Genomic DNA, 25063 nt, shown 5'->3' on the forward strand with positions numbered 1-25063 from the left:
ATGGACAATAATACGGAAGCAGGAATCAGCTGACGCCGTTCTTCGCGCTGTTGGCTTCTGAGAGGAGAAACAAGGTTTTGTAATGGATGACCAAGAGATGCAACTGAAAGTTAGGAGAGGTAAACAGCAGCAAAACAAATCCGTAGATGACTTTCTACTGAAACCATACATTAACGCTGCAGCGCTAAGAAATGGCTGCTTGAGCTAGCGGCCAAGCTAAGTCTTACATATAATACCGTTAAGTGTTCGTTTCGCTGTTGTTATGTTTGATGGCACGAATTACACATTTAATGCTGTGTTCTGGTCTGTTTGACTCCACAGTGAGTGACAAATTCACGGAGAGTATGTATGTCCTAGCTAACGAGCCATCAGTGGCTCTGTACAGGCTGCAGGAGCACGTCAGGAGGTCCCTGCCTGAGCTGGTGCAGCACAAGGTATTCCTCCTTCAGCTCGATGTTACACCTTCCAGCTATCTGCAGCATTAAAAAAATAAAAAAAATAAAAAAAAATCATCTTCCAGCAACACATTGTAATTTCAGTGAACAATCATCTTTAGACTATTCAGTTATGAGTCTGAAACTTAATTACAAACAAATATTGGCTTCTGATCTTCCTAACGCATTAAATGTTGTGCTTTTTAGCTATGAATGCACTGGATAGTTTAACTAAACCTTATTTAATTTATTGCTCCAGTGTAAGACGCTGGCCTCCCCTAGTTGTTCATATTGCTGTTAGAATAATTGAACATATGTATTATAGTTTTGTTATTGCTTACCTTTTGTATTTAGATTTTAAGACATGTTTAAGACCCAGGCTGACACTCCAACTTTCTTCTTAACTATGGGAATTGTTGAACAGAACAATTGCGGAGGGTGGGAGTAGTTGTGATGTAAAAACAAGCTTGGCTTACCACATGCATTACGCATACGGAGCTGTGTTACCAGCCAGCAGCAGATGATGAATCAAACAGATGTTTGATTGGTGTTTTGGAGAAGCTTGTTTTTATTTGAATTATGTCATCCTTGTGTTTATTGCTGCACTTTAGCAACAAGGATGTGGGAATTTCTTTTTTTTTCAAAACCAATATATATATAAAGTAGTTTAGATGCCTCTAAATGATGTATTTTAGGAAATTCTGATCAAATTTATCAAAGTTCCACTTAATAAACTGGTCATCTTTTCCCCATTGCCTCAACCTAATATTCAGTTGTCTAAAATAACTTGAGCTCAAAATAAAGTGAATCACAGCTAATTTCAAGGAACACACAAACAAAAACAAATATCAATTTTTTTCACAAAAACTCATTTTTTTTCTGTTGAAATACATTTTTCTGAGAAGCATGCTACGTGATGTCTTTTAATAAAGTTGCGCTGTTAACTCTATATTTGAATAAACTCTATGTCAACATTTGTTTCTTTCTTTGTTCCTTTTTTTCCACAGACAGACATGCAGAGCTGGGAGGAACAGAGTCAGGGAGCCATCTACACGGTAGAGTATGCATGCAGGTGAGAAGTTTCGGAATGTTTCAATTAAGCAGAATCCCATCCGACGTTTTTCCTCAAAGTTAATTCTTGTATTTCTGTCTGTGTTTTGCAGTGCCGTGAAAAGTATGACAAACAGCAGTGTGTATTTCAAGAACATTGACACCCTTCTTCGACAAGCCATCACCATGAAGGAGCAGATCAGTAACTATAACGGACGCAGGTACAAACATTTTGTAAATATGAGTATAAATTCAACCCGTAGAAAGTTTATGTCCCCATCTATAAGCCTTAAACAAAAAGTAGACAGTATTCCATTTGCTGTGTCAAATCTGAACAAGACATTTTAAACGAGACACTAGAAACATGGAAGCATTACTCATAGTCCCTGATGTCTCTAAAACACAGTGGTGGTAGGGTAAGTAAAAAAAAAAATATCTGATGGACAGCTGAACCTTGAGCCTTATTAGGAAAACATAAAACACATTGATCCAGAACACAGTACAAAAGGACACCTGAAGAAAACCAAAAGAATGAAATTGTTGTTTTGATCTAGTCAAAGTTCAGACCAGCACTTGAATGAAATGCTGTGGTGTTATCTTAAGAGCTGTGTTTAACCCGTTTAGTGTTTATCCCCTCCCTAAATTTCACAAGGGCACAGCTGTCTATGACACGTTCTTCAAAATACACGTTGTCTTGTTTCAGTTGAGTTTACTCCATTTTAAAATAAAAAAATTCATGTACAAATGAAAGGTCATTTGTCTGCCAACTGTCTGTTAGGAAGGATATTGTCAGGTTGCCATTATTTATTACTTTGTGTTTTGTAAAGTTCACGTGTTCTTCATCACTTCAAACTTTTGAACTCAGCTTGTATGTCTCTGAACATGGCTTTCACACGGTTCTTTCCACAGACCATAAATGGTGAATATCTGTGTTTACATGCAGTGCAATATTTCAGACTGTTGACCTTAGTCTCCAGATTCAGTAATATAATTTTTAACCAGAATTGACAGTCAGAACTGAGTAGGTCTTGCCCACATCACCTCTACCCTTACAATTAATAAATTGCACCAGCATTCTTGAATTTATCAAGGAACATTAGGATTTTTTTTATTCAAATTATATTGTGACCAAAGCAAGTTACCATTTTTTTTAAAGTGAGCAAGAACTGGGTTTTCAAAAATAAAATAAAAAGTTAAAAAAAAAAAATCTAAATAATGCCAAAAATTACTCCTAATGTGTGACTAAAATTAAGCAGCAGGTTTGTACAATAAAAGCAATCATGTTAAAATATATATATATTTTCAACCCATTATTATTTGATTGAAATTTTAGCAAATATTGAAAAAAAAATCATGTAAACAGTAAAAACTGAAAGCAAGATTTCATAACATGTTCTGTATTTTAAAAATTGCAATTTCTGGATCGACTATTAGAGAGCGATCACCGTAGTTAGATATGAGATCTCAGAGGTCTTCAAAAACAAGAGTACAGCATCTTATGTATTTATTTAATGAATGAAGCAAGATACATTTTTGCTTGCCACCTCCTGTTGACACATTTTTTTCCGAGGAATGGAAAAGTGGAATGTTGTACTTTTTCACACGACTCTTTGGTGTATGTTGAGATTTTTTTTTTTCTCTCTCTGTAAAACGTGAATTTCTCTGAGCTGAAATGGCCGTAAAAAGCCACTGAAACGTTTGGGTCAAAGTTTGAATCCCATGTAAGTTTGGGCTTTGAGTGTCCGTCTTTATACAAATGATTTTACCTTATTCGTCCAGATTTCCTAATACGGTAAACAAATTGACAGTTACATGACTTTGTGCTTTCATTTTTTAATTTGCATCAGATTACCTTTTTTTTTTTGCTGTTATTTTAATTTGTGCTTATTTTGAACCACTTTTCAGTTTTATTGTTTGTTTTTCTGTTTATTTCATTGCTTATTTTCTCCCATCAACACCTGCATGCAGACAAAATGATGCGACCTCATCTCCTGCTCCCTCCGCACCTGCTCCACAAAACTCACCTGCTTCCTCATGAACATTGGGCACATGTGTCCAAGGTTAGTAGTTCTTCTAGATTTATCTAGAAAAGAAGCAAGGTTTCTATGTTTTAAGTAAACAAGCACTTTCTTTCTACAGTTTATTTAAGGTTCTACGTGAAATATTTTTGAACACGTCAAGAAATACAATCGCTCCACGCACACAATTCCGACATAAAAACACTTTATAAAGTGAAATAATGTATTTACAGTATTATGATAAAGTTTGCACATGTATCTAGTTGGTGTATTGTCGCTCATTTTGTTGGACTGGTCAACAACATCAAGGTTTTCGAGTTGTTCCTGTAATTTAAATTCCACTGTGTACTGCTGGTCACCTGAATATTTCCCATATTTCTCCATCACTTCAGAGAAAGACAAATACGGCTCTTTGGAAATACTTCAGTTAAATTTGTACATGAAAAACATTACCAGTTATTGGTTTGAAATTGAATACAGTGCCATAATATGAAGTGGTCAATGAGCTGCATGACATTTAAGCCGCAGGCTGGCTACTCGAGCATATTGTCAGAGTAATTATCAGCTTGTTATTCACTTATAAAATGCAAATGAGGAAAAAATTACAAATTATGCACAATTTTTAAAAAAAAATCCTGTATTTGACAACTACTGAAAAATGTTATAATTTCGTTCGATTCCTGAGGAGGAACTTAATAATTTATTGACCCATGTGGAGTCGTGATCCCGGCTTTAGAATTGCTGGTATTTCTAAAATCTATAGCTGTAAATATGTTGCATCTGGTGGCTTTTTTTGTTTTATATAAAAGCAATTTGATCATGTAATACATTGTTGTTTCAATTTAGTCCTGTAAAACCAGGGGTAGTTTTCGTTAAGGTTATCATACTGTAAGCATCTAACACCATTCATTACCTGTGTTATTCAGATTGGTGGATCATGTTTAAAGTTGACTGTATACCTTAAACTTGGCCATTTTGAATGCAGCCAGATAAGATAAACTTGCCATTTATACACTGAAGAAACAAAGAGCTTTCCCTCTGTGGTGGGGGTTCACTTGCTCCACAAACCTGCAGTCAGATATCGGTTCTCCAGTTCCTCACTCCTCTGAAAAGAATGTCGACTCACACAAGCGTCGAGTCTTTTGCTGAAATCCCTGATTTGCGTGCCAAAACGCTCCTCATCTCGTTGTTGACTCCATTCCAGGGTTTCACCTGGGCCTGTAGTAAGCCAGATTCAGTAGACAAGGTCCGGTGCATTCGAGGGCAGCTCCCTCCTGCGCTGTATCCATCCTTATCGCTACAGTGGCTCTGGGAGCCTTCGGTGGGGGAGTACTGTTGCTGATAGTGCTCCCTCTGCCTGACGTTGCCACACGTTGGGTAAGAGAGCGGATGCTGCATGTGATGAGACTGGCTGCGGTGAATCCGCGGTTTGTCCACTCCGACTCTTAGCTCACAGGGCCGCGAGATGGGCACGCTGCTGCTTCCGTGGTCGTTTTGATAGAGTGTGCCGGCTAGGTCGCTTTTGTAGTGCTTGGCGCTTCGGGAAGCTTTGACCAGGGAATGTATCACCGCCGCCAGCAGGATCAGGATCCCAGAGGAGAGTACGCAGGCGCTGGCGATGCCTGTTTCCATCTCGAATATCAGGAGCATGAAAATGGACATGGCTGCCGAGAAAGAAGAGAAGGTCGTAGAAAACTTGATTTACCCGTGCAGACAGTATTTTAATGCACTATCGGCAAACAGTATCAGTCATTAGAGACCCAGATAACTGTAAACCAAACGCATACTGAACGCTGCTCGTCTCATTGATATCCTGTTTGCCTGCAGGAAACGGACCATAGACCCAGGAATGTTGAAGGAAGGGGCAGAAAGGCACAACTCTGGGATGTAAAGAGACCTTCTGAGTTGGCCTCCACTACCATTGGACTGTGGCTGAAGTGGGGTCAAGGGGAGACAACCAACTATCACAATGAAGTGACCCCCCCCCCCCTCCACCACCCTTCTGCTAAAGTAACTCGCCACTCTGCGGAGCGGGGTGCACCAGCACTGCCAGGTTCAGCATTAGAAACACTTAAGTCATGGCTGCTCAAAGAATGCATTGTTCTCTGAAACTGGACGGCCGGATTAGAGGAAAAGCAGCAGCGCTGGTATGCCTCTGCTGCTGAAAACACAACTAACACAACGTTGTTGTGGATGCTTTTTGTAGGTTTCTAGCTGTCTATGAAGTGTCAAATGTAAGAATAAACGCTTTGGTAGTAAGAAAAAAATGTGAAAATGTACTGTTTTGTTTTCTGTCTGTCGTTCCTACCTGCCAAATAGACAGACACCCCCAGGCAGAATAGTCCAATCGCCACATGTCGTACAGCTCTGCTGTCCAGAAGGAACCAGTCTGCTCTGTTGAAAGAGATCCCATGTCAGCGCCTCTACAGTATGTTTGCACTTTCAAGTTGATGCTTCACTTTTTGAAATCGGTGTATTGGTTAATAAAAATAGAACAATGTCTTCGTGTTTATGTGTTTGTTTTCCCAGAAAAGTTTGTTTTGTCAATCGAAAATCATGGGATTACTGGGTATTTGGGTTTATTTTATATGCATATTGTCACACTGGTTATTATTTCCCCTTTTTCTGGAATGCCCCCTTGTGTCAGCAGGGAGGTCCCAGACTTTGGTGTTGAATTAGTATACCGACGTGGGAAAGGGCCAGCGCGAGGCCGTGTGCTGGGTGCATAATAAGAGGAAGGCCATTGTTTAGATGGGATTTGTAAAGGTTGTGGGGGGTGTTGACCAAAGGCATTGCAGTGCAGGCCGTTGCTCTCTGATATATAAGCTAGCCCCATTTTTTTTTATACTTCTGAAACCATGTTTTCTTTACACAAAACCTAATAGTTAAATTTAGTATCCAGGACAAGGCTGTGGTTAGTAGCATTAACAACGAAAGAAGATTGTGTGGGCACTAGGAGAAACGCATGCAAACAGCTTTTTTCTTTTTCACCGGTAGCAACAATGTTTTGAACAGAAAAGAGGAACCAATGTAGGATGTGAAGCAGCACCTCAAAAATGCTTTCTTTTCTTAAAATTAAAATATGTGATGAATTCCAAGGACTTGCCGTGATTAGGACGTTATTTTCATTTGTTTTCAAGAATTACGAAAGCCATGAGAAAATCTAAGTAATGATACCTGTAAAACACATGAAAATGTGTTTAATTAATGTACTAGACTAACTAGCAAAATAATAGTGACTTCTGGAGGAGCTGCATTTATTACAACAAGATTCACCTAGGCTAGCATGTAAGACTTAACCGAGCTTGTGTTAACTTCACTAGACCCTTCAGGGAATGTTTCCCAAAGTTTTGACCGGGTATAAAAATCAAAGAGCTTTCAGGAAATGTTGGCCATAGGTTAATGACATAAGTTTCTGATAACCTTTAGTAAATATTGCCTAAAAGCATAACTTTCTAAATAAACACACAAAAGAAAGAACTATTAACTGAATGTTCTCTTAAGTTTTTCTACAATTCACAGGTAAACTTTTGGAGGCTACGCTAGCATACCAGACCGTACCAAGCAAATTCTAACCTTACTAGAACCCAAAGGGGAAAAAAGAAGAGTCATATTGAGAGAACATACAGAAAATTCCCTCTTAATGGTATTCTAACCTTCAGGGAACCTTTAGAGAATGTTCCTGAAAGGTTAGTTTCAACATTGACGGCGAAAGTTTGTGGTAAAGGGGAATAATGTTCTTGGAGGTTCCTTAAATGTTATCTACAACTTTTATGTTGACGGAACATTCCCGAAAAGTTCCCCGAAGGTTATCTGAGCTTTTTGTTAAATAATCTTTAAAGAATCCTCAGAGAACGTTGACAATTTGTACAATTTAATCTCGGAGAACATTCTTTTTGGAACTGAATGGAAAATTAAAGAACAAGCCAGGCTAGCATTCGAGACCTTTCCAAGCAAAAACTAACCTTACTAAGCCTAAATAAATTATGTTTTCATAAGATTATAACAAGTGGCCCACTCAGAAAATTCAGGAAAAGTTACTGATTTACCATACTAATACACACTGACGCATAAAGTTTCTGGGAACTTGCTCAGAATATAATAAGCTACAACTTTCAACATGTAACATTGGAGAACCTACAAGTTAGATTCTTAGGGTTAGGGTGCTGGTTCCCCAAATTTTATCTACAGCTTTCACAACCTCAAGTGTATCTGCATGTCTCATTATGCATTTAGAGAACCTTTAGGGAATGTTACCTGAAGCATTACTACAACTTTCCTCATCTAATCTTAAGATACCATGTGGAGGACAGATTTCCAAAAGGTTCTAATATCAACCTTTCTGAGAGCTATTTAAGTTCCCAGAAGATTCAGCAACTTTAATGCACAATTGTAAGTAATTTTTTTTTACTTTTCCACCTTCAAACACTTTAAAAGGGGAGTTTATCGTTTTAAAAAAACAGCCAATAAGGTTAAAACAGTGTTGTTTTTTTTCATCAATAACGTTGGACGCTTTTGTAAGTTTTACAGTCTGATAAACTAGACAGTCTGCATGCCAAAACTGAACAATTTCACTTCTCAGCGACAGAAAAATGAAGCGTAAATCTCTCCCATTTTTGAAAGCAGTTCGAATAACCCTCAACAGGTTGAATTGATATTCTAATTAGCTATAAATTATGGTTTAAATCTGCGTCACAACTGGACGGAACTGGCTGCTCCTTGAACCAGTCGGTTCAGCTTGCAGCAGGCCAAATACCTCTCGGTGTCCTGCTCCCCTCTGCAGACCTCCGTGGAAAAGTAGCTGTGGAGGAGACTCACGACCACGGAGCTCAAGTTAAGGGTGAGGGACAGCGCTGAGAGCACCGTGGAGACGGGCAGCAGGACGGGCCAGAGGTGAGCGGGTATGACCGAGGAGGAGGCGACGGTGGTGGACTCCTTCACCGCCGCCTGGTGGGACTGCAGCTGGAATATTAAGATCACCGATAACACGGTCATGATGGCCGACAGCACTCCCAGTAAGGACAGAACAATTAAAGACCTCTGCCTGTACATGAGCGTCATGTTTATCCTGAAATTGGCTCCAGAAGGGCGGAAAGAGATGCGTCCCGTCGTCCAGTGGGACTCCCCAAGTGCCTACAGTCTTGCGCCGTGGGCAGGCATTGCAGTGTGTAGGAAATGTTTCCCGGAGGTCCTGTCCGGAGGAAAACTTTTCTTCCTCGGTATGGATTTCAGCTGAGTGGCAGGGCGCCCCGCTGCTCTGTCTGAGCATGTGATGGGCTTTAAATCCCCCAGATTAAAAAGTTCGCAGCAACAATGGACTTCTTCTCCTGGACGGTCGGAAACAATGGCTTGGCGTATTCACGGGAGAGCGCCCCGAACAAAGTCATCAAACAATGACAGGACTGATCATAATGTCCTACATACGATATGAGTCGATAGAAAGTGCTGACTTTTTTATTTATCTTGTGAGAATTACAACTTCAACTGATAGATATGAGTCCAATACATTAAAAGCGTTTAGTCATTACATAAACTTATGCTATTCGGAGTAAAGCAGGATTTGTTCTGCTTTTAAATACATTTATTATTATTTTTGTTGACTTAATCTAACTAAATTATTATTTATTGTCTGTTTTCAACCACATGTTTTCACTGAAGATGAAATATATCGCACTATAAACACTTGTTTTCACTCCTGTAAGTGCTTTATTAATAATAATTAAAAAAAACTGGTTGTAATACATTTTTGTCACTGTTTTCAGGGCCAGATTTATGAGGATGACGGTCCCAGGGGCCCTTTTGTAACAAGCTTTTTAGTTGTCCTTTCTAAAAACGCTCCTTAGGAACTTGGCAAAATTTCTATAATTGTCTTCCTCCTTATATAATTGTTCCTTGATTGTTTTTACAGGTGACGATGCACAGGCTTGGTGGTTGTGACCATTTTCAACAAGTTGGAGATTGTAGACAAGATCCAAAAAATTAAATCCCCCTCACAGTGGGCTTAAAACTTCTCTTCTTCTTCTTCTTTGGATATGTTTCTCGCCTCTCCCACCTTCCTCCTCGCTGTGCTTCATGTCATGAATGTGTGTTCTCTACAAGTTTCGTTCTTCACAGTTCCAGATGTTTTAAACTTTTCAAGTTTTACTTGGACTAAAGTGAGCAAGTTCAGTTCAGAAGCTTTTTTTTGTTTTCAGCATTTCCAGCTTTAATAAGATCAACAAAAATTAGTGTAAGTTAAGCAAAAATGTTCTCCTGCCTTTCCCAGTGTTAGAAGGGGCCAAGAGAAATGGGCACCTGTGTCACATTTCTAAACAAAGAAAACAGTAAAACGTGGGTTACAACTGAAAATAAGTGGACCCTCTGATCAACCTAAAATGTAAAGTACAAAAAAATGCTTTCATTTATTTTACAAGAATTATATTAGATGTGATTTCAGAAAAAATATATATATATATATATTTTTTTTTATGTGCCACAATTCTTCACAGCTATCAAACATACTCACATTAAAGGCTGTGTTTACTAATTGAAGTATCATTAAAAAGATGATGCTTCTGTGCTAAACAACAAAGATACAGTCATAGACGACTGTAATAAATATATTTAGGAAAAACGAACAACCTCACATCTGCAGTGCAAAATCAGGCTTTCAGATCAGCTTGTGTAACTACAGATTTGTAATATACAGAGTAGGTTTTGCACAGAAAATATCGTAAGTAATAATTTCTAAAAAAAAAAAAAAAAGTTTAACAAAAACATTTCTAAGTCAGTTTCTGTGGACTCCTGAAATCTAGCATCATTTAACTCACTCAAATTACACAACATCAATTCGTCCTACTGTGCGTACTTCTACATCTTGCAAAAATAATCTGCACATAAATGTGTGCATACGATAAAAGGCCGCAGTCTACTTTTAGATTAGCCTACTTCTTATGCTGTAACATGAACAGCCATCCTCTCTCCTCGTGAAGTGATTAAAGGATTACTGCTGGTCTTCTCAACAGGACACTACATCATCTACTGCAGGTAGAATAAAGCATTTAAACTGAGGAGAGACGAAACAAATAACGCGAATGCTTTGGGCATTCTTAGAATTCCTTGTGTTCAAAATGGGACCTTGTTAGCTGTGAGCTACACTGAAGCTTGAAGACATTGCAGGCAGCTGAGCTCCTTCTTTGGACTTATATTCCCTATTTTTTAAAACGCGCTTTTTAATTTTTGATTTGTGTTCAGTTTTTTCGTAAATCCTCTCTCACTTCTCCAGAAAAAGCAAGACTTATCAGAGATTTATTTTTTTTAAAAGACAAACTTCTTCTTTTTTTGCCAAATTTTTACAGCAAGTTTCTTACCATTCGTTTCAATCCAACTTAAGAGAATTTTTTTTTGTTTTTACATGCTCTTCATAAACACAGTGATAAACCACAAGCACCCTGACACACTTAAAGCCTGCGACTTTTGTTACAAAGGCCTATCTGTTCTGTTACAAGCTGGGGGTTGGTGGGAAGGTAAAGGTGTAACCCTTATTCTGCTGAGATGCAGATAAGGCTGTAGCTATAAAGACGCACAATGTGAACAATTGCTCTCACACATGTACACTGACCATGCAGGCTATTTCTGAATCCGACAGCTTCACCACATGCTCTAAAAGGGACGTGGCTGATCTTGTCGAAAGCAGAAGTGAGAAGTTTCAGGAAAAAGAAAAAAAAAAGAAGAAAAAAAAAGAAAGATGAGAAGATCTCAAAGGCACCTTTATCTCTGCACGACTCTTCTCCTTTACTTGATTTATCACTGATTCCAAGTATGGTATGAACATGGTTGTGATTGGATTACCCCGACGGTCCACCGCACTGCTGAAGGTTTCACCTAAAGTCACAAAAGAAAATAAATACGCGTACAAAATATCCCATTTGGAAACATAAAGTTTCGTCTCTGCAGCAGGTGATCTGCTTGTTGTATGAGTAGAAGGGGGGACCTGGCATTATTCTTCTACAGATGAGTCCTGGAGGTATAGGCTGTGGCGGTCTGCAGGGGATGTTGCTAAGTATTGCATCAGATGTACAGTTTGAGACCAAACCTCTCGGGATTTCAAACCGTGTGTGTCTGAACCCGCATTTTCGAGTATGTCTGCGCCTGCATGCTGTTTGTCTGATGGTGTGTGAGGCAGTGAGATGGAGCTGTTATCCACACTTGCGCAGATTATCTCTGCTAATAATTTGTCGCCCTATTATTTTTAGGAGGACCGTTTATTGTTGTGCCTCCCAGAAATAGACAATAATGTGGCTCGTGCTGTGATTCATTTATTACCTCTAAATATAATAACTGACCACATGTCTGCTCCTCGTTTTGATTTTGATCATCCTATTTTTCCTTTTTTTTTCTTGTCTTCATACTTGCTATTGGTCACCTGCTTTTTATATTTTACAGCTATATTTAGGTGATCTAATCCATTTTAGCAACAGATTCTGACGGCTGCATGCTTGTTTGTAATGAGGGATTTGAGTTTTATTTAGAAATGGTTCACAGAAAGTTACAGGCGCATCGCAATTATTTAGAATGTCGTAAAATTGTTATCCAGTTAAATAATTGTATTTATTTTTTCTTAAAAAGTGAAGCTTCTATACTAGAATTATTACAAAGAGTGATACATTCCAAGCATTTACTATTAGTGATCACAGCTAAAGAAAACCCAAAATTAGGTTTTTCAGAAAATGAAAAATGTGACAAATTGTCAACAACAACAAAAAAAAGATTTTAATACAAAAAAGTGAGGCTACTGAAACATATATCTTTGTACTGGACAACAAATGCTCTCAGGGCTGTTACTTATCTGGCCTCTTTTCGCATGAATTACTGCATCAATGCAGCACAGCATGGAGAAAATCAGCCTGCGGTTCTTCTGAGGCGTTCAGGAAGCCCCGGTTGTTTTAATTTTGACCCTCAGCTCGTCCTTTGGCGTCCTGCCTTCCTCCTGACAATCCCCCACTGACTCGACCCCACCGACGTCGCATCAGGGAATCTTGTGCAAGTTAGACGACTGCTTCTTTTATTTACTTTCACCGATTTTAGGCATCACTGCAGAGTTTCTAGATTAATGTTACGGTGGCATCACATGACAGACAAGAGTGTGGCCTGCGCAGGATAGTGAGGGGAGCTGAATGGGTCACTGATCCTTGGGGCCTCCCTCTCTGTGCAGGATCTATTTCGGGGTGGCAGCAGGAACACGGCTCTGAACATTTTGAGAGACTCCTCAACCTCAACAGTCGGAGTCGGGCAAATGGTGCAGCAAGTGCAGAACCACCAGATAAACAATAAGCAGTTTTTTGCATACTATTTGCTATGCAGTGACATGAACACAAATTGATTGGATTTGATTCGATTCTTGCTACAAAAACAGGAATTCAGACGCTCCGAAGCCTGAGCTCGTCCGATTATTCTCTTCCTAATCAGTCTGATGCAAATGTGGACCGTAGACAGATCAGTAAAGCACACAAACCGTTATGCTTTTTCTTAGCAGGTGAAGTCCAAATGTGTGTTTTCCCCCTCAAACCTCCTAAATCTTTTCATAATACCTTCACTAAATGTTTTAAGATACATAAGTTGTTTGCTATTTTGCACTGGCATATTCTTTCTTGAAAAGATGAAGCCTTTGCTGACCTTTCCCCTTTATGCTGAACTGTGACACCCTCGCGTTTCACTAAATTATGGACAGGACCTTTCACACCTCTGCCTTCTGCATTTGAAAATGCAATGGATACACATTAAAATAAAAGGCTACAATTTCTCAACTTTTCAAGAAATTATGCATATTCATTTATGACAAGTTTGCCATCTAACTGTCGTACCTGTTAAAGGTTTTGGACACAGGCGGTACGGCTCACAGCTCAGGGTGTCAGATGTCACGGGGCGACTCAGGAACTCCAGAGAGAAGTTGCGTCAATCGGAATTTTTTTTTTTTTTTTTTTTTTTTTTTTTCTTTTTTTTTTTTTTTTTTTTTGCATGTCCAGTCAGTGGGAAGTTGGGGCAGGGGTAAGGTATTGTGCACAAACTAAGCACTCCAAAAGCACATGGAGGCATCTTAGCTTGCTAATGATGTTAATTTTTGTTGCTGTTTATAAAGCAGATAAGGGCTTTTTCGCAATTTTGTCAGGATACTAGACATTTGATCAGCAAATTCAAAATACTTTAACTGGTTCAACCTGGACAGGATTATTGTACACCGAATAGAGACTCTTTTAAACCATATCATGACAATGTTTTGGAAGACGTGCAATACTCGATAATTTTAGTAAACATCGGGGCGATGATATGACTTGGGATAAAAGACAGTAGTAATTTACTGAACCAAATCACTACTTCTTCATCTAAAACTTTTTATGCTGCATTAAATTGGTAAATTTGTGGTATATTGTGCAACCTTTCACATAAAAAAAAATGCATATTTTTTTTAAAATAACAGGCCTTGTAAAGATTCTGACAAACTTTAAAACCACACACCGATCTATTGTAGACTGATGTGTTTCTCAATTAATGTAACCATATATGATTATTTTAAGGAAGGTTAACAAGTCACCTATTTAAATGTTTTCTTTTTTTATGTTAATTTTTTTAAATATGATTTTTATTTGTCTTTAAAGATTTTCATCTTTGATTTCATTCTTGTTTGGACAAAATCTACACTATAAAACCTGGTTAAAAATCTGTGGTAAATTCTCAGTTAATAGGCGCTCAGTGAAATAAATGTTCATTTTGTTTGGGATTATTTTCTAAATAAAAAATTACTCTTCAAAAGAAATTGAAATGCTATGTTAAAACTAAGTCAGACAACATTAGAGTGCTGTTTGATTACAGAAATATGAAAACTTTTTTTCTGTTCTTTCAGTTATTTCCAAATAGATATTTCCATTATGCTTATAGAGAGGTCACACCAGTGTTATAGTTTTTACAATATATATCTATATATATATTTTTTTTTTGCATCTTTAGGACCAACGTTTTACCTCGAAATAATTTTTTTTCCCCCTCTCATTCTGTAGCACTTTGAAAGATGTCTTACGATAAGTCAGGCTTCAAAAACACATAAATACGTGACCTTCTCTCTAATATCTGCTTTGTGATTATGCAGTGGTTGGTATTTTAAACTCACTTGATATCCAGGTTGCGATCTCTAAAAGGGGAAATGACTCTGAACTGCTCACAAGTTTGCAAATGGTGACGACTTTTCACAAGAAGTCGAGGCTTTATATAGCAGTATTTGCTGCAAGGTTTGGGCAGCGTAAATCAACATTTTTTGTTGCCATGGTCTTAAACATACCAGAGGAAATGTTCTTTTTAAACATTTTAATCAAAACCAGTCAATACCATTTCTGGCATACCTGACAGATTTAAGTTTAAGGTGAGGTTGAGGTTTAAGATTTAGGATGACATAGGCCTATTGTAGACTGATGTGTTTCTCAGTTAATGTAACCAGATTTTAAAGCTTTTCCAGGAATCAAATTCTTCTGGTTTTGCTCTGAAACTCAGCTGAAACCAGCCTTTCTGGTGGACTGAAGACGATGTCAATTTCATAACAGAACAAAGCAGTGAATTGATGAAAAATAACGTTTGATAAGCTTTAAAGTGGTCTCCTTTCATAAGTAGCAATGCTTTCATAAAACACCTTTCTGACTGTTAAACGCAGTGGAGGAGTTGTCATGGTTTGGGGTTGTGTCACTGACCTGACCATGATGGAAAATGTTCCTGACGCGTTATTTCACGATGCTGTTTTCTGAGAGCTTCTGAGCAAGTGGGCTTCAAGATCCAGAACTACTCTGTGCTGACCCAAGAAGATGCACAGCGTTTATTTATCTCTTTCCCGTATCAGTTCCTTTTAGGCTGAAGCCACTGCAAGATTCATAACCATTCGTAAAGATGTTGCTGTAATTAACATAGATATTTAAAGCAAAAAAAAAAAAATGCATTGCGGTATGCAATCGCTTTCATACAAAAGAAAACATGTTAAAATAATGTAACATTAATTATTACAGTTGAGACAAAGACTACAATCAGCTAGAGACAGGCTGCTGTTATAAAATACTTTATACAACAGTGATGAATTAATGTGGATGGGTGCCTCTCCTTTAATTTCCATGCCATAAATATCCATGAGAAAAAAGAAGAAAACAAACTGGAATTACAGTGTATTTTATGGGTGATAGTGTGCAGCAACAAGTTGGGGAAGGGCAGTTATGTTAACCTATATTACAACACTCCTCAAATTGTAGGAATGCTTTTATGGAAAACCTGTGTGGTTTTGAAATGTTTTTAAAACTGACTTTGCTACATCAAAGACGGCACAAGCCTGCTTTAAATCTACTTTTACTGGAATAAATTAACATCGGTGTGTGCTTTTGTAACTATTTGAACAGTTACAAAAGCTGTTCAGATAGCTTTTGTAACTATTTGATTTCAGATGAAAAATGTCTCTATAACTCTATATTTAATATATTTAATTTTTTTCCAGGTGGACATTCTCTTTAATTCAGCCCTTTGCTAAATTTAAGGTGGTACGTAAAATATATAATCACACAATGCTAAAAGCTGAATTTAAATGGCCAACCCTGCCAGCTTCCCTTGTGAAGACTTTACAGTCACAAAATAAAAATAAAATAAAATGTTCAGAAATTGCCCCGTTCTGGACTACTTCGTCTGCTTTGTCTTTAAAAACTACAATACAATATATATATTTTTTTTTTATTTTATTTGTTTCCCTTTTTGTTCAAAGGCTGCGGGTACGTTTTCGAGAGGGGTGCGTTTGAATCTGGATGGGAGGCGGCTGAGGACTGTGTCCAATGGCAGGGGCGGGGAGGCGGTGTGCGGTGGCGGGGAGGCGGGCGGCGCAGCAGCAGCGGCCAGCTGTTGGAAAGCGGCGCGCGGCGCTCCTGAACCTCCCGCTGCGTCCGCATCAGGTGGATATTTGTTCATCAGCCCAGCAGCAGACTGCACGTCGGGACGACTCCTACTCGTTTTAATACATATCTGCGGTTCTTATTGTCAACTTCACGTCTCTCTTTTTTTTTTTTCCCTCGTCTCTCAAACTGGTCAAGTGCGGCGTAACACTTGCTAAACAAATCAAGTAGGAACAAAAAAAAAAAGAAGAAGAAGAAAAAAAGAGGACATCGACAGAAAAGAAAAAAGGTAAGCTTGTTAACTGCGTTTAGATATTGTGATTGTAGATTTTTTTTTTTTGGGGGGGGGGGGTGTTTTAAGGGAAATGAGCAGCGTTTCCTTGGGTTTCCTGTGCGGCAGATTTCATGACACAGCTGTGAGTTAAGTACCTGTTGCTGTGTTATTAAGAGCTGTCTGTAGATGAAGCTATATTAGACAGAGGTGCTTGGCAACTCGGGGACAGGGGGGCTATTCTTAAACGCTCTATTTTGACTGACGTAAACAATACATTGGGTTTAATAATCCACAAACATTTCCCCTAGTTTCGTACCTTGGCATTACTTTTATTTCTAAGGTTATAGAGGTCATTGTTTCGATTTACACCTATCCATTGTGAGAATTGGCCCATGCCATGATACCTCCTCTTCCAAAATATTTAGATAGATAGGTAGATCTATCTAATAAGATAGAAGTTTTTAAGAAGTCTAAGATAGATAGATAGATAGATAGATAGATAGATAGATAGATAGATAGATAGATAGATAGATAGATAGATAGATAGATAGATAGATAGATAGATTTTTGCAGGAAATTGAGGTTGTGCCATTTTGTGGTAAGCTTTCACTGACGCCTGGTTCCTATTTGCAGAAAATACAAATTCTTTAAATGGCTGCCCACCAAATACACAATGTCCTGAAATCTTTTGTCCTCTATTTACAGAAAGGTCAAATGTCCTGATTGTGCCCAGAGTATGCACCATTGCTTCTCCGATCAAAAATATCAAGGCAATTGAATTATCTCCAGTTAAAATTAGACAAAAATTTCCTCACCATTTCAGTGCTCGGGCCTGTCGTGAGTTTATGAACTGTCTGACCCTCAAGCTGACACAGACACACACATACACATATAGGCTTTTATGCTACATGTAGATGTGGATTATTAAGAAGCTATGAGTTAACATAAATACATTAAAAATACATATGCTTTTAAGAAGTCTAACTACATAAACCAAAAGGTTGTTTTTTTTTTTATGAGAAGTTTGATGCAGTTCAACTTTGGGATCTGGAGTCCTTGCATTTATTTGCACGGGAATTCAACTCCAGTCACCAGCAGGTTGACTGTGTCTCTGCTTGGACGCACCCGATGCTGATTTTTTTTTGTCACTCCTTCTCAGTCCATCTCTTCAGATCATTTATTATTGGAATCCCTCTTTTGTCATGGGTGCCACTTAGGCAAAAAACAAAAATAAATCTTAAATTGAAAGGAGGAACCGAACCCGTCTGCACAACGTCTATACATGCTACATAATTTAGAAAAATATAATCTTATACAGTATTATAAAGTGGTCTTCTGTTTATGTGACCTTAATGAATTCCTTTAAACTATCTGTGATTTGTTTGCATTTCTTTTGTTACATCTGCAAAAAAAAAAAAAATAAAAATCCAGAACTCCTGGATAACACTCCTGCAGTAATTAAATACGGTTCAAAAAAGGAGTACAAATAATGTATTTTTAAAAGGCTGGTTGTAAAAAAAAGATACCAAGATGCTGTTCAGATCTGACAAATCAGTATTTTCTTAGTCGCTTTATTATAATTCCTTAACTTTACTCGGTCTCTCCATACCTCCTCATTGTGGGGAATCTTCCCCAGTGGTCGCCTTAATTTAAAAAAGCAAAAGAAAAATCTCAAGATGCAATAAATTGTCAGAAAAAAAAAAAGAGCGACAAAGACTGAACAACTAACATTGCGGCACTATTTTTAAAAAAACCTAAATATACAGAAATGGTTTCCTGGACTTTTTTACAGCCCTGTGGAAATATGATTTTGTTACCAAGCAATACTGGGTGGTAAATATAACGCTATGTCTATGTTAGTGTGTTCATGTGAAGCTACATGTTCGCTACATGCTTGGATTTCTGTAAAGTCAATGACTCAAGGCGGTCCGCTGCTTTTGCTTTTTACCAATGGGTGTTAAATGATCAGCTGACTTTGATTATATGTTTAGGATCAGTGATGCTGTGATCAGGATATTTTATTGGTTCTGGATGTGACACTCAGACCTTATTAGACTGAATTGGCCTGGTTTGAACTGAATTTGGACCTGTGAATTTGAAAATAAGGTTGTTGGTTTTTTTTCTGCCAAGTACCTTGAGGCTTTTTTTGTATGTTGGCGCAGCACAAATAAACCCAATTGAACTAAACGAACATTTTCCCCACAGAACGACTCCTACGCTGTTACAGATCTAACCCTTTAAGGATTAAATATTGTTTTCGAACCTTCCTCTGAAAGTATGCTGCTCTGTCATAAATTTTAAAGGACATGGATTTTTGTGTCTCTAGCTACATTTGCAGAATTCAAAAAATATTTTCTCTGGAACGATGAAACTTTATTCAGTTGTAAATATAATTTTATATTGATTGTGATGTTATGCACATTGCTCCTGCTGCTTCGGTTAAACTTTGTATACCAGAGGGAAGCACCTGTCTTAATTTTCTCAAGTTTCTGTCAGGAACATTAATAATATTGTTTTACAGCAAACTCAGTAACACAGTGACTCAGTGTCTCTTTTTTGACCACATATAGCCACATTTAACACACGTTAATTCCTGATGGCTCCCTGAACTCTCTTTTGATGTCAGATAATCAGCTATTATCTGCCTCAGTTGATGTGCATGCACGTGTTTACCATCTTTCTGAAACACGCCACCATGCTCTGAATGACTCATGGAAAGAAAACCATCAAAGCAGAACCCTCAATTCTGTGCAAATGCCCTACTTTTTTCCCTTTCTCATTCATGCGTGAAGTTTACTTCACGCATGATCACATGGTGCATACGTTGTAAAACAGTCAGTGTGAGTTAATTGGAATCGAACTGATTGAAATGTACCTGTTTGATTTTTTTTTTTTCCTTTCTTCTTTTTACTTTTCTCCGCATCCTGGTGCAGCTCCCGGTGATCCGTGAGAGGATCCCAGTGTGTTGCAGGGAAAAGTGGGTGTTGGTGCCCCGTGTTTTCTGCTGTCTTTCGAATCTAACAGTCGTTTTCCATCCCAGACCCACAAGCAGCTTTCTTCATGTGCAGTCGACACTCTATGACAGTACTTCTGTCTCGTATTCACGAGATTTTCAAGTACATGCAAATGAGACAGGTTTTTTTTTTTTTTTTTCCTTTTCATCTCCATCTGTTCTCAGAGACGGCTTGCTCAGGAGTCGACCTGCGAGATGAAAGGTCACAAGGATCAGGCAGATTCTGGCTGCCTGTTACAGATCTGCGCACACGCGCACCTCAAATAGCCGTTTTAATATGGGAAATCTTGTATTATGAGCCGTGAGGCGCAGTCAGGCTTTTCCTGCCCGTCTTGGCCTTTAGGCTCTTGACAAACCTGTGAAACCACAAAGAGCACTGCAGCCAGCTCTGCGCTGCCTGGCTGGATGCGGGGCTATATTTACCCATTTAGTGAAGTGTTTTTCACAGAGCAGTCTGTGGCGCTTGATAGCTGTAATTTGGTTATTTGGCAGACGAGGGGAACCTTCTGTAAAGACACGAGATAAAGATCTTTTCGCGCTGCTTAAAACATATGTCCCACTTCCCTGTCTTTCCACCCATAAAATTTCTTGATATGAGGTTAAATTGTCTCACTTCTGGTGTGAAAAAAGCTCAAGAGCTTGCCTGAGGCCTTGTGTGAATTCTTTGTGGTATCAAGGTTGTCAGTCAGATAGACCAACACTGGTTTTTGTGGTCCTATTTGTCCATTACACCCTTTGTTTTGCCAGAGCGAAAACAAAGGGCATCGTAGGTTTAGTGATGACGTGTCACATGTCCGATGCATTGGATTTCATTTCACTTTATAAGGTAATTGTCAAAGAAGCGGATTCCACCAGAAGTGACCCAGATGCCTTTGTGCCAAGCTTACGTTGAGGGGCAAGCGGGCACTTCAGGGGTCATGGGAACATGGGCGCCATATCCGCTCAAGCAGCATCAGCAGGGGCAAACGACTAAATTTAGAAAACTCTGCTACACGTCTAGAATTAAGGGGGAAAACCAGGGAAAATTCCTCAGGGGGTTTGGAGATGCATCGCGCGGTCACCGTGAAGTCACCAATAAGAGGTGCAAGTTAGTTGTTTTGCTGCAAAGCGCGGAAGAGTCCAGCAAAAGTAACAGGTTTTTATCTTCTGCAATGCCATGGTCTGCAGCAGAGGAGCGAGAGCGAGGTTTTTGACACCAAGTAAATAAAGAAAACAGAGTTTCAAAACATTCTCAAGCCAGCCGCAATCCATCCATGTCTACGCCGTCTGCCCCTCAGAGTCCCGCTTTTTCTCCGACCTAGCTGTGCATGAGAGAGGAGTGGGTGGCTCACGTCGGCGGGCCATCTTTCAAAAGCGCACATGCAAACACACATGCACACACGCACACACACACACACACACACACACACACACACATCATTTTCCTTCTGCTGTTTGGTTTAAGCTATTGCCTGCTGAACTTCTAAAAAGGAGCCGTGGACTGTATTTTTAACCCCGTCTCTCGGGGCCAAGCGGTGTATTCGAGCACCGCGCTGCTAGGCTGGGGAGGAGAGAGTGGCGGGGGGGAGTCACACACGCAGACTGAAAGAGTCTGCGTGGACAAATGGTCTGGCAAAAGTTGCTCTGACTTCAGACCACATCGCCTTATGGTGGTAAAAATAAACACCCCCCCCCACCCCCCCATGAACTGAGAGGAAGGAACCTGAGTCACTTAAACCAAACGGAGGACATTTTCTCATCAGAAATATACGGATGTGTGAGACTTTTCTTGTGTTTTTTTTTTTTTTTTTTTTTTTGGGAAAGGGGGATTTTTCTCGAAAAAGTAAATCTGTAAAATATTAAGGTATGCATTTTTTGTATTTCGGTTTTATATAGCCAGAAATAGGCTGAGTTAACTCCGTCAGGAGTCATGATGTAGTAAGTGTTGAACTGAAATATCTGCATTCACGTAAGAATAGAACAACATAGAAATATCCTTTATGCTTATATGTTTTTTATTTATCAGGATTTTTGCCTAAATGGCACACAAGATACCACCCGAAAAGATCTTGTGTTTCTAGTTGCCTTCAGGAGTCACCTGCTCAATAAAAAGAGTCCAGATGTTTTTACTTTTATTTTTAAAATATAAACACTGCGGTCATAAATTTATTAGAGAACATTATTGAACAAAAATGTATTAGTGACAGATCACACATCCAGCTTTTATTTAAAAGTGGCGAGACAAAAGCATTCAGTGGAAGACAGCCGTCAGAAGTGCCATTTGCAGTTTCCAGAAAAACGTAAATGATGGGACATGGTGGTGGCAGCATCAGGGTATGGGGATGCTTTTCTTTTACCTTGAAAGGGAAGCTGGTAGGTTTGTGACAAAAATGCAAAAAAAAAAACAAAAAAAAAAGTTAAAAGTCCCATAATAAAATGTCATTTGTTTTCAGAGTCGTGGGAGAAGACATGGGGAGAAAGAAAATCCAGATTTCTCGTATTCTTGACCAGAGAAACAGACAGGTGAGCCTTCACATACCACGAGTATAACTGTCTGAGATTATTTGTGAATTTTTAATATCAGTCTCATATCTGTCACTAAGAGATGTTTGATATGAAACTGACTTTTTTTCTTTTCATTATTAAAATTCAAATGTTCAACAAAGCAATGCAATACATGGAACGTCTAAAGTGCTTCATCAGGCAAATAAAAGCCATGACGATCAAAACTCAGTCAAATACGTTCAGGAAAAATCAAAGCGTAGGAACAGGCTAAAAGAAGCGGCTAATCCGACATAAAAGATCAAATTTATTTAAGTGTTTTCAGCGCAAAATACCGTAGAGACTGCAGTTTGATTATCAAGAGATTGTTATTTTCAGTGTACATATTTTTATCAGTATTCTTCAGATTTCCATGTTCGGACGCAGCTCTGCTGAGATGAAGGAAAAAATATCTCATGGTGTTTTGCATGTCCAAAACAACCAGAGCGAAGACTGGCCTATCTGACATGTAAATCGTCACTGTATGATGCGATTAAAATGTTCTGCTTCTATGCATTTATGCACTTTTGCTTTCAGTCAGAAAATGACTTTTAAACATTTGATTAGCAGATAGGCAGAAAAGCTCATTGTGCTGCATTTTGACTAGGAGGGGTTTTCTTGTTTTGTCTTGGTTTTACATTCCCTACTGCATCCCTGCTAACCTCTGCACACCTCTCAAGTAAAAAGAAAATAACAAAGAAATAGATACAATACAATACAATATATTGGTATCTTCAAAAATATAAAGGAAATACTTTCAGGAGTGATAAGGTTTTGAAACTATTATCTAAGTCTTGACAAGACAGGAATAGTGCCATCAAAGTGGGTCGATATGATAGTTTGCTGAATTGTCTGGTAAGAATATGAAACTTCTTCTGTGATGCAGTGCTCTAAGTCTAATCAGATCTGCATCCTGGTGTCAAAAACTTAACTTTTTCTTATTGCCGATAAAATTATGTAACCTGCAGAGGATTTAGAAAATGAACTGAGGACACCAAAAGGCCAAAATGAAAAGAGGAAATCTGCTTCAGGATGAAGAAAATAAATATTTTAGAGTCAAGAAAGTTTACGTACAGCAGTATTTTTTTTTCTACTTAGACACTAGCCTCTGAGGTGTTTGTGTAAACCTGCAGTTTAGGGACGATTATCGTTTAAAAATACGTAGCGAAAGCCAAGATGAAAGAAACTTGAGGTCACAACAGAAGAGGACTGGTGTTCGCAGCTTGTCCGTTGAGCGCTGTTGTTTTTTTTTTGTTTTTTGAGTTATTTGAGTCTGAGATATCTTGAGTATCTTACATGTGTGATGAAAGACAGTCCTGATTACTGTACATACTGTGAAGTCCAGGTAGAAAGTGCCTGTTTGAGGACATGCTCTTTACAATTAAGACTTGGTGTCAGCAGCCTTTTCGATTTAAAGAGCTAATTTTACCCCGGTGCTATAAAATGAAGTTTTTCTGGATCTTATAAGTTTGAACAAACATTTGAAAGCTAATGAAATTGATTTCAACTTGTTAGATTTTAGAACAAAATAAGTCATCTTTTACTAAAAAAAAAAAAAAAGACTTTATTTTTTGAACGAGGCCACCTGAGTAAACTCTCTCTCCATTAATGAAAGCCTTTTGTCATTGGTGCCCTTCTGTCATTCTCATTAAAAACATGCAGAAGAACTGATTAATTGAACTGAAAATGACCGTGTTAAGCTCTCAAAAGAACATAACATATTGCATTTATTCACAGCATGCTGATTTGTTTTTTGTTTGTTTTGTTTTTTTCCCCTTCACCGTGGAAGGTGACCTTCACTAAGCGTAAGTTTGGCCTGATGAAGAAGGCGTACGAGCTGAGCGTGCTCTGTGACTGCGAAATCGCCCTCATCATCTTCAACAGCACCAACCGTCTGTTCCAGTACGCCAGCACCGACATGGACAAAGTTCTGCTGAAATACACAGAGTACAGCGAGCCGCATGAGAGTCGCACCAACACCGACATATTGGAGGTACTGTGAGAGCTTTGCAAAAGAAACCCCATGAAATTAGTAAAAAATAAAAAATAATCAATTCTAGGCAAAATACATCAGTTGTTGCTAAATTAGCAACACAAGAGACTGTTTGGAGTGCAATAATTGGGTGCTTTTGTATTCCACACAAACTTGCAGTTTGCTTATACACATGTAACTCTGCCAAAAATACAAAAGGTCACAGAGAATGCTGGAAACGTTGCAACAGAGAGAGGAAAATGATGCGTTATAAAGTTATAGATGGCAAACTCCGAAACAAATCGACGCGGGAGGATGTGTTTCTAAACAATTTTCCCATGGTTTCAACATGCAACCTTTGTTTTTCCTGCATCAGACGCTGCGCAGGAAAGGCCACGGCCTGGACGGCTCCGAGCTCGAAAGCGAGGAGAGCGCGCAGGCGGCGGCCGACAAGTATCCCGGCAGCGACAGCATGGACCTGTCTGTTGCTCGCCAGCGCTTCTGTGTCAGTCCACACACACACACACACACTTCTGCTTTCACTCGCTCAAGTCGACACAGATTTTTTTTTCGCAGCGCAGATGCTCAGGTGGTCACAGTTTAGAAGTTGCGCTGTTGTTCTGATCCTCTGCGCCTTTCCTCTTGTCCTTCAGCCTCCCTCTCTTCTGTCACCGGAGACTCAGTTCCTCGTGTCCGCCGGGTGTGAGAACGGTTTCCCCAACTCTTCGGCGCCCGTCGCAGCGTCCCACCGACCCCCCGGGTTTAAAGCTCTGAGCTCTCGTCCGAGTTCTGCGAGTCCAGCAGGGCCGCACGCAGCGTTCATGTCCCCACATCCAGGTATGCACACCAGCTTTCTTAAAACACCATATATATATATATATATATATATATATATATA

At 38.9% G+C, this 25063-nt stretch overlaps 3 protein-coding genes across 6 annotated transcripts in view; 2 read left to right on the forward strand and 1 right to left on the reverse strand.

Annotated features, from left to right (window-relative positions):
* Positions 1-26: 26 nt before the first annotated feature.
* On the forward strand, positions 27-5670 carry borcs8 (BLOC-1 related complex subunit 8). Of its 2 annotated transcripts, XM_015034821.1 has the most exons (6): positions 27-119; positions 322-434; positions 1442-1506; positions 1598-1705; positions 3453-3544; positions 5330-5670. In XM_015034821.1, exons 1-5 carry the CDS (start codon positions 83-85, stop codon positions 3520-3522), a joined length of 393 nt encoding a protein of 130 aa, XP_014890307.1. In that variant the 5' UTR covers positions 27-82; the 3' UTR covers positions 3523-3544; positions 5330-5670. The 2 variants fall into 2 exon arrangements, with proteins under 2 accessions (XP_014890307.1, XP_014890308.1); XM_015034822.1 differs by lacking the exon at positions 3453-3544.
* Positions 3664-9073, reverse strand: tmem221 (transmembrane protein 221). Of its 2 annotated transcripts, XM_015034816.1 has the most exons (4): positions 8541-9073; positions 8259-8464; positions 5811-5896; positions 3664-5166 (listed from the first exon to the last, which is right to left on the reverse strand). In XM_015034816.1, exons 1-4 carry the CDS (start codon positions 8769-8771, stop codon positions 4625-4627), a joined length of 1065 nt encoding a protein of 354 aa, XP_014890302.1. In that variant the 5' UTR covers positions 8772-9073; the 3' UTR covers positions 3664-4624. The 2 variants fall into 2 exon arrangements, with proteins under 2 accessions (XP_014890302.1, XP_014890303.1); XM_015034817.1 differs by having other exon boundaries at positions 8259-8647.
* Positions 9074-16388: 7315 nt separating this feature from the next.
* mef2b (myocyte enhancer factor 2b) overlaps positions 16389-25063 on the forward strand; it is a 17669-nt gene continuing 8994 nt past the window's right edge. Inside the window, exons 1-5 of one of the 2 annotated variants that reach the window (XM_015034825.1) lie at positions 16389-16675; positions 22106-22175; positions 23983-24186; positions 24542-24670; positions 24819-25002. In XM_015034825.1, coding sequence (XP_014890311.1) covers positions 22122-22175; positions 23983-24186; positions 24542-24670; positions 24819-25002 — 571 coding nt within the window. In that variant the 5' untranslated portion in view covers positions 16389-16675; positions 22106-22121. Of the gene's footprint in view, positions 16676-21501; positions 22176-23982; positions 24187-24541; positions 24671-24818; positions 25003-25063 lie in introns of those variants that run through there. The other variant, XM_015034824.1, reaches the window with a different exon arrangement.

This window comes from Poecilia latipinna, unplaced genomic scaffold (assembly GCF_001443285.1).
Source record: "Poecilia latipinna isolate Pla-1442-1.1 unplaced genomic scaffold, P_latipinna-1.0 Scaffold313, whole genome shotgun sequence".
In the NCBI taxonomy this organism is placed as follows: domain Eukaryota; kingdom Metazoa; phylum Chordata; class Actinopteri; order Cyprinodontiformes; family Poeciliidae; genus Poecilia; species Poecilia latipinna.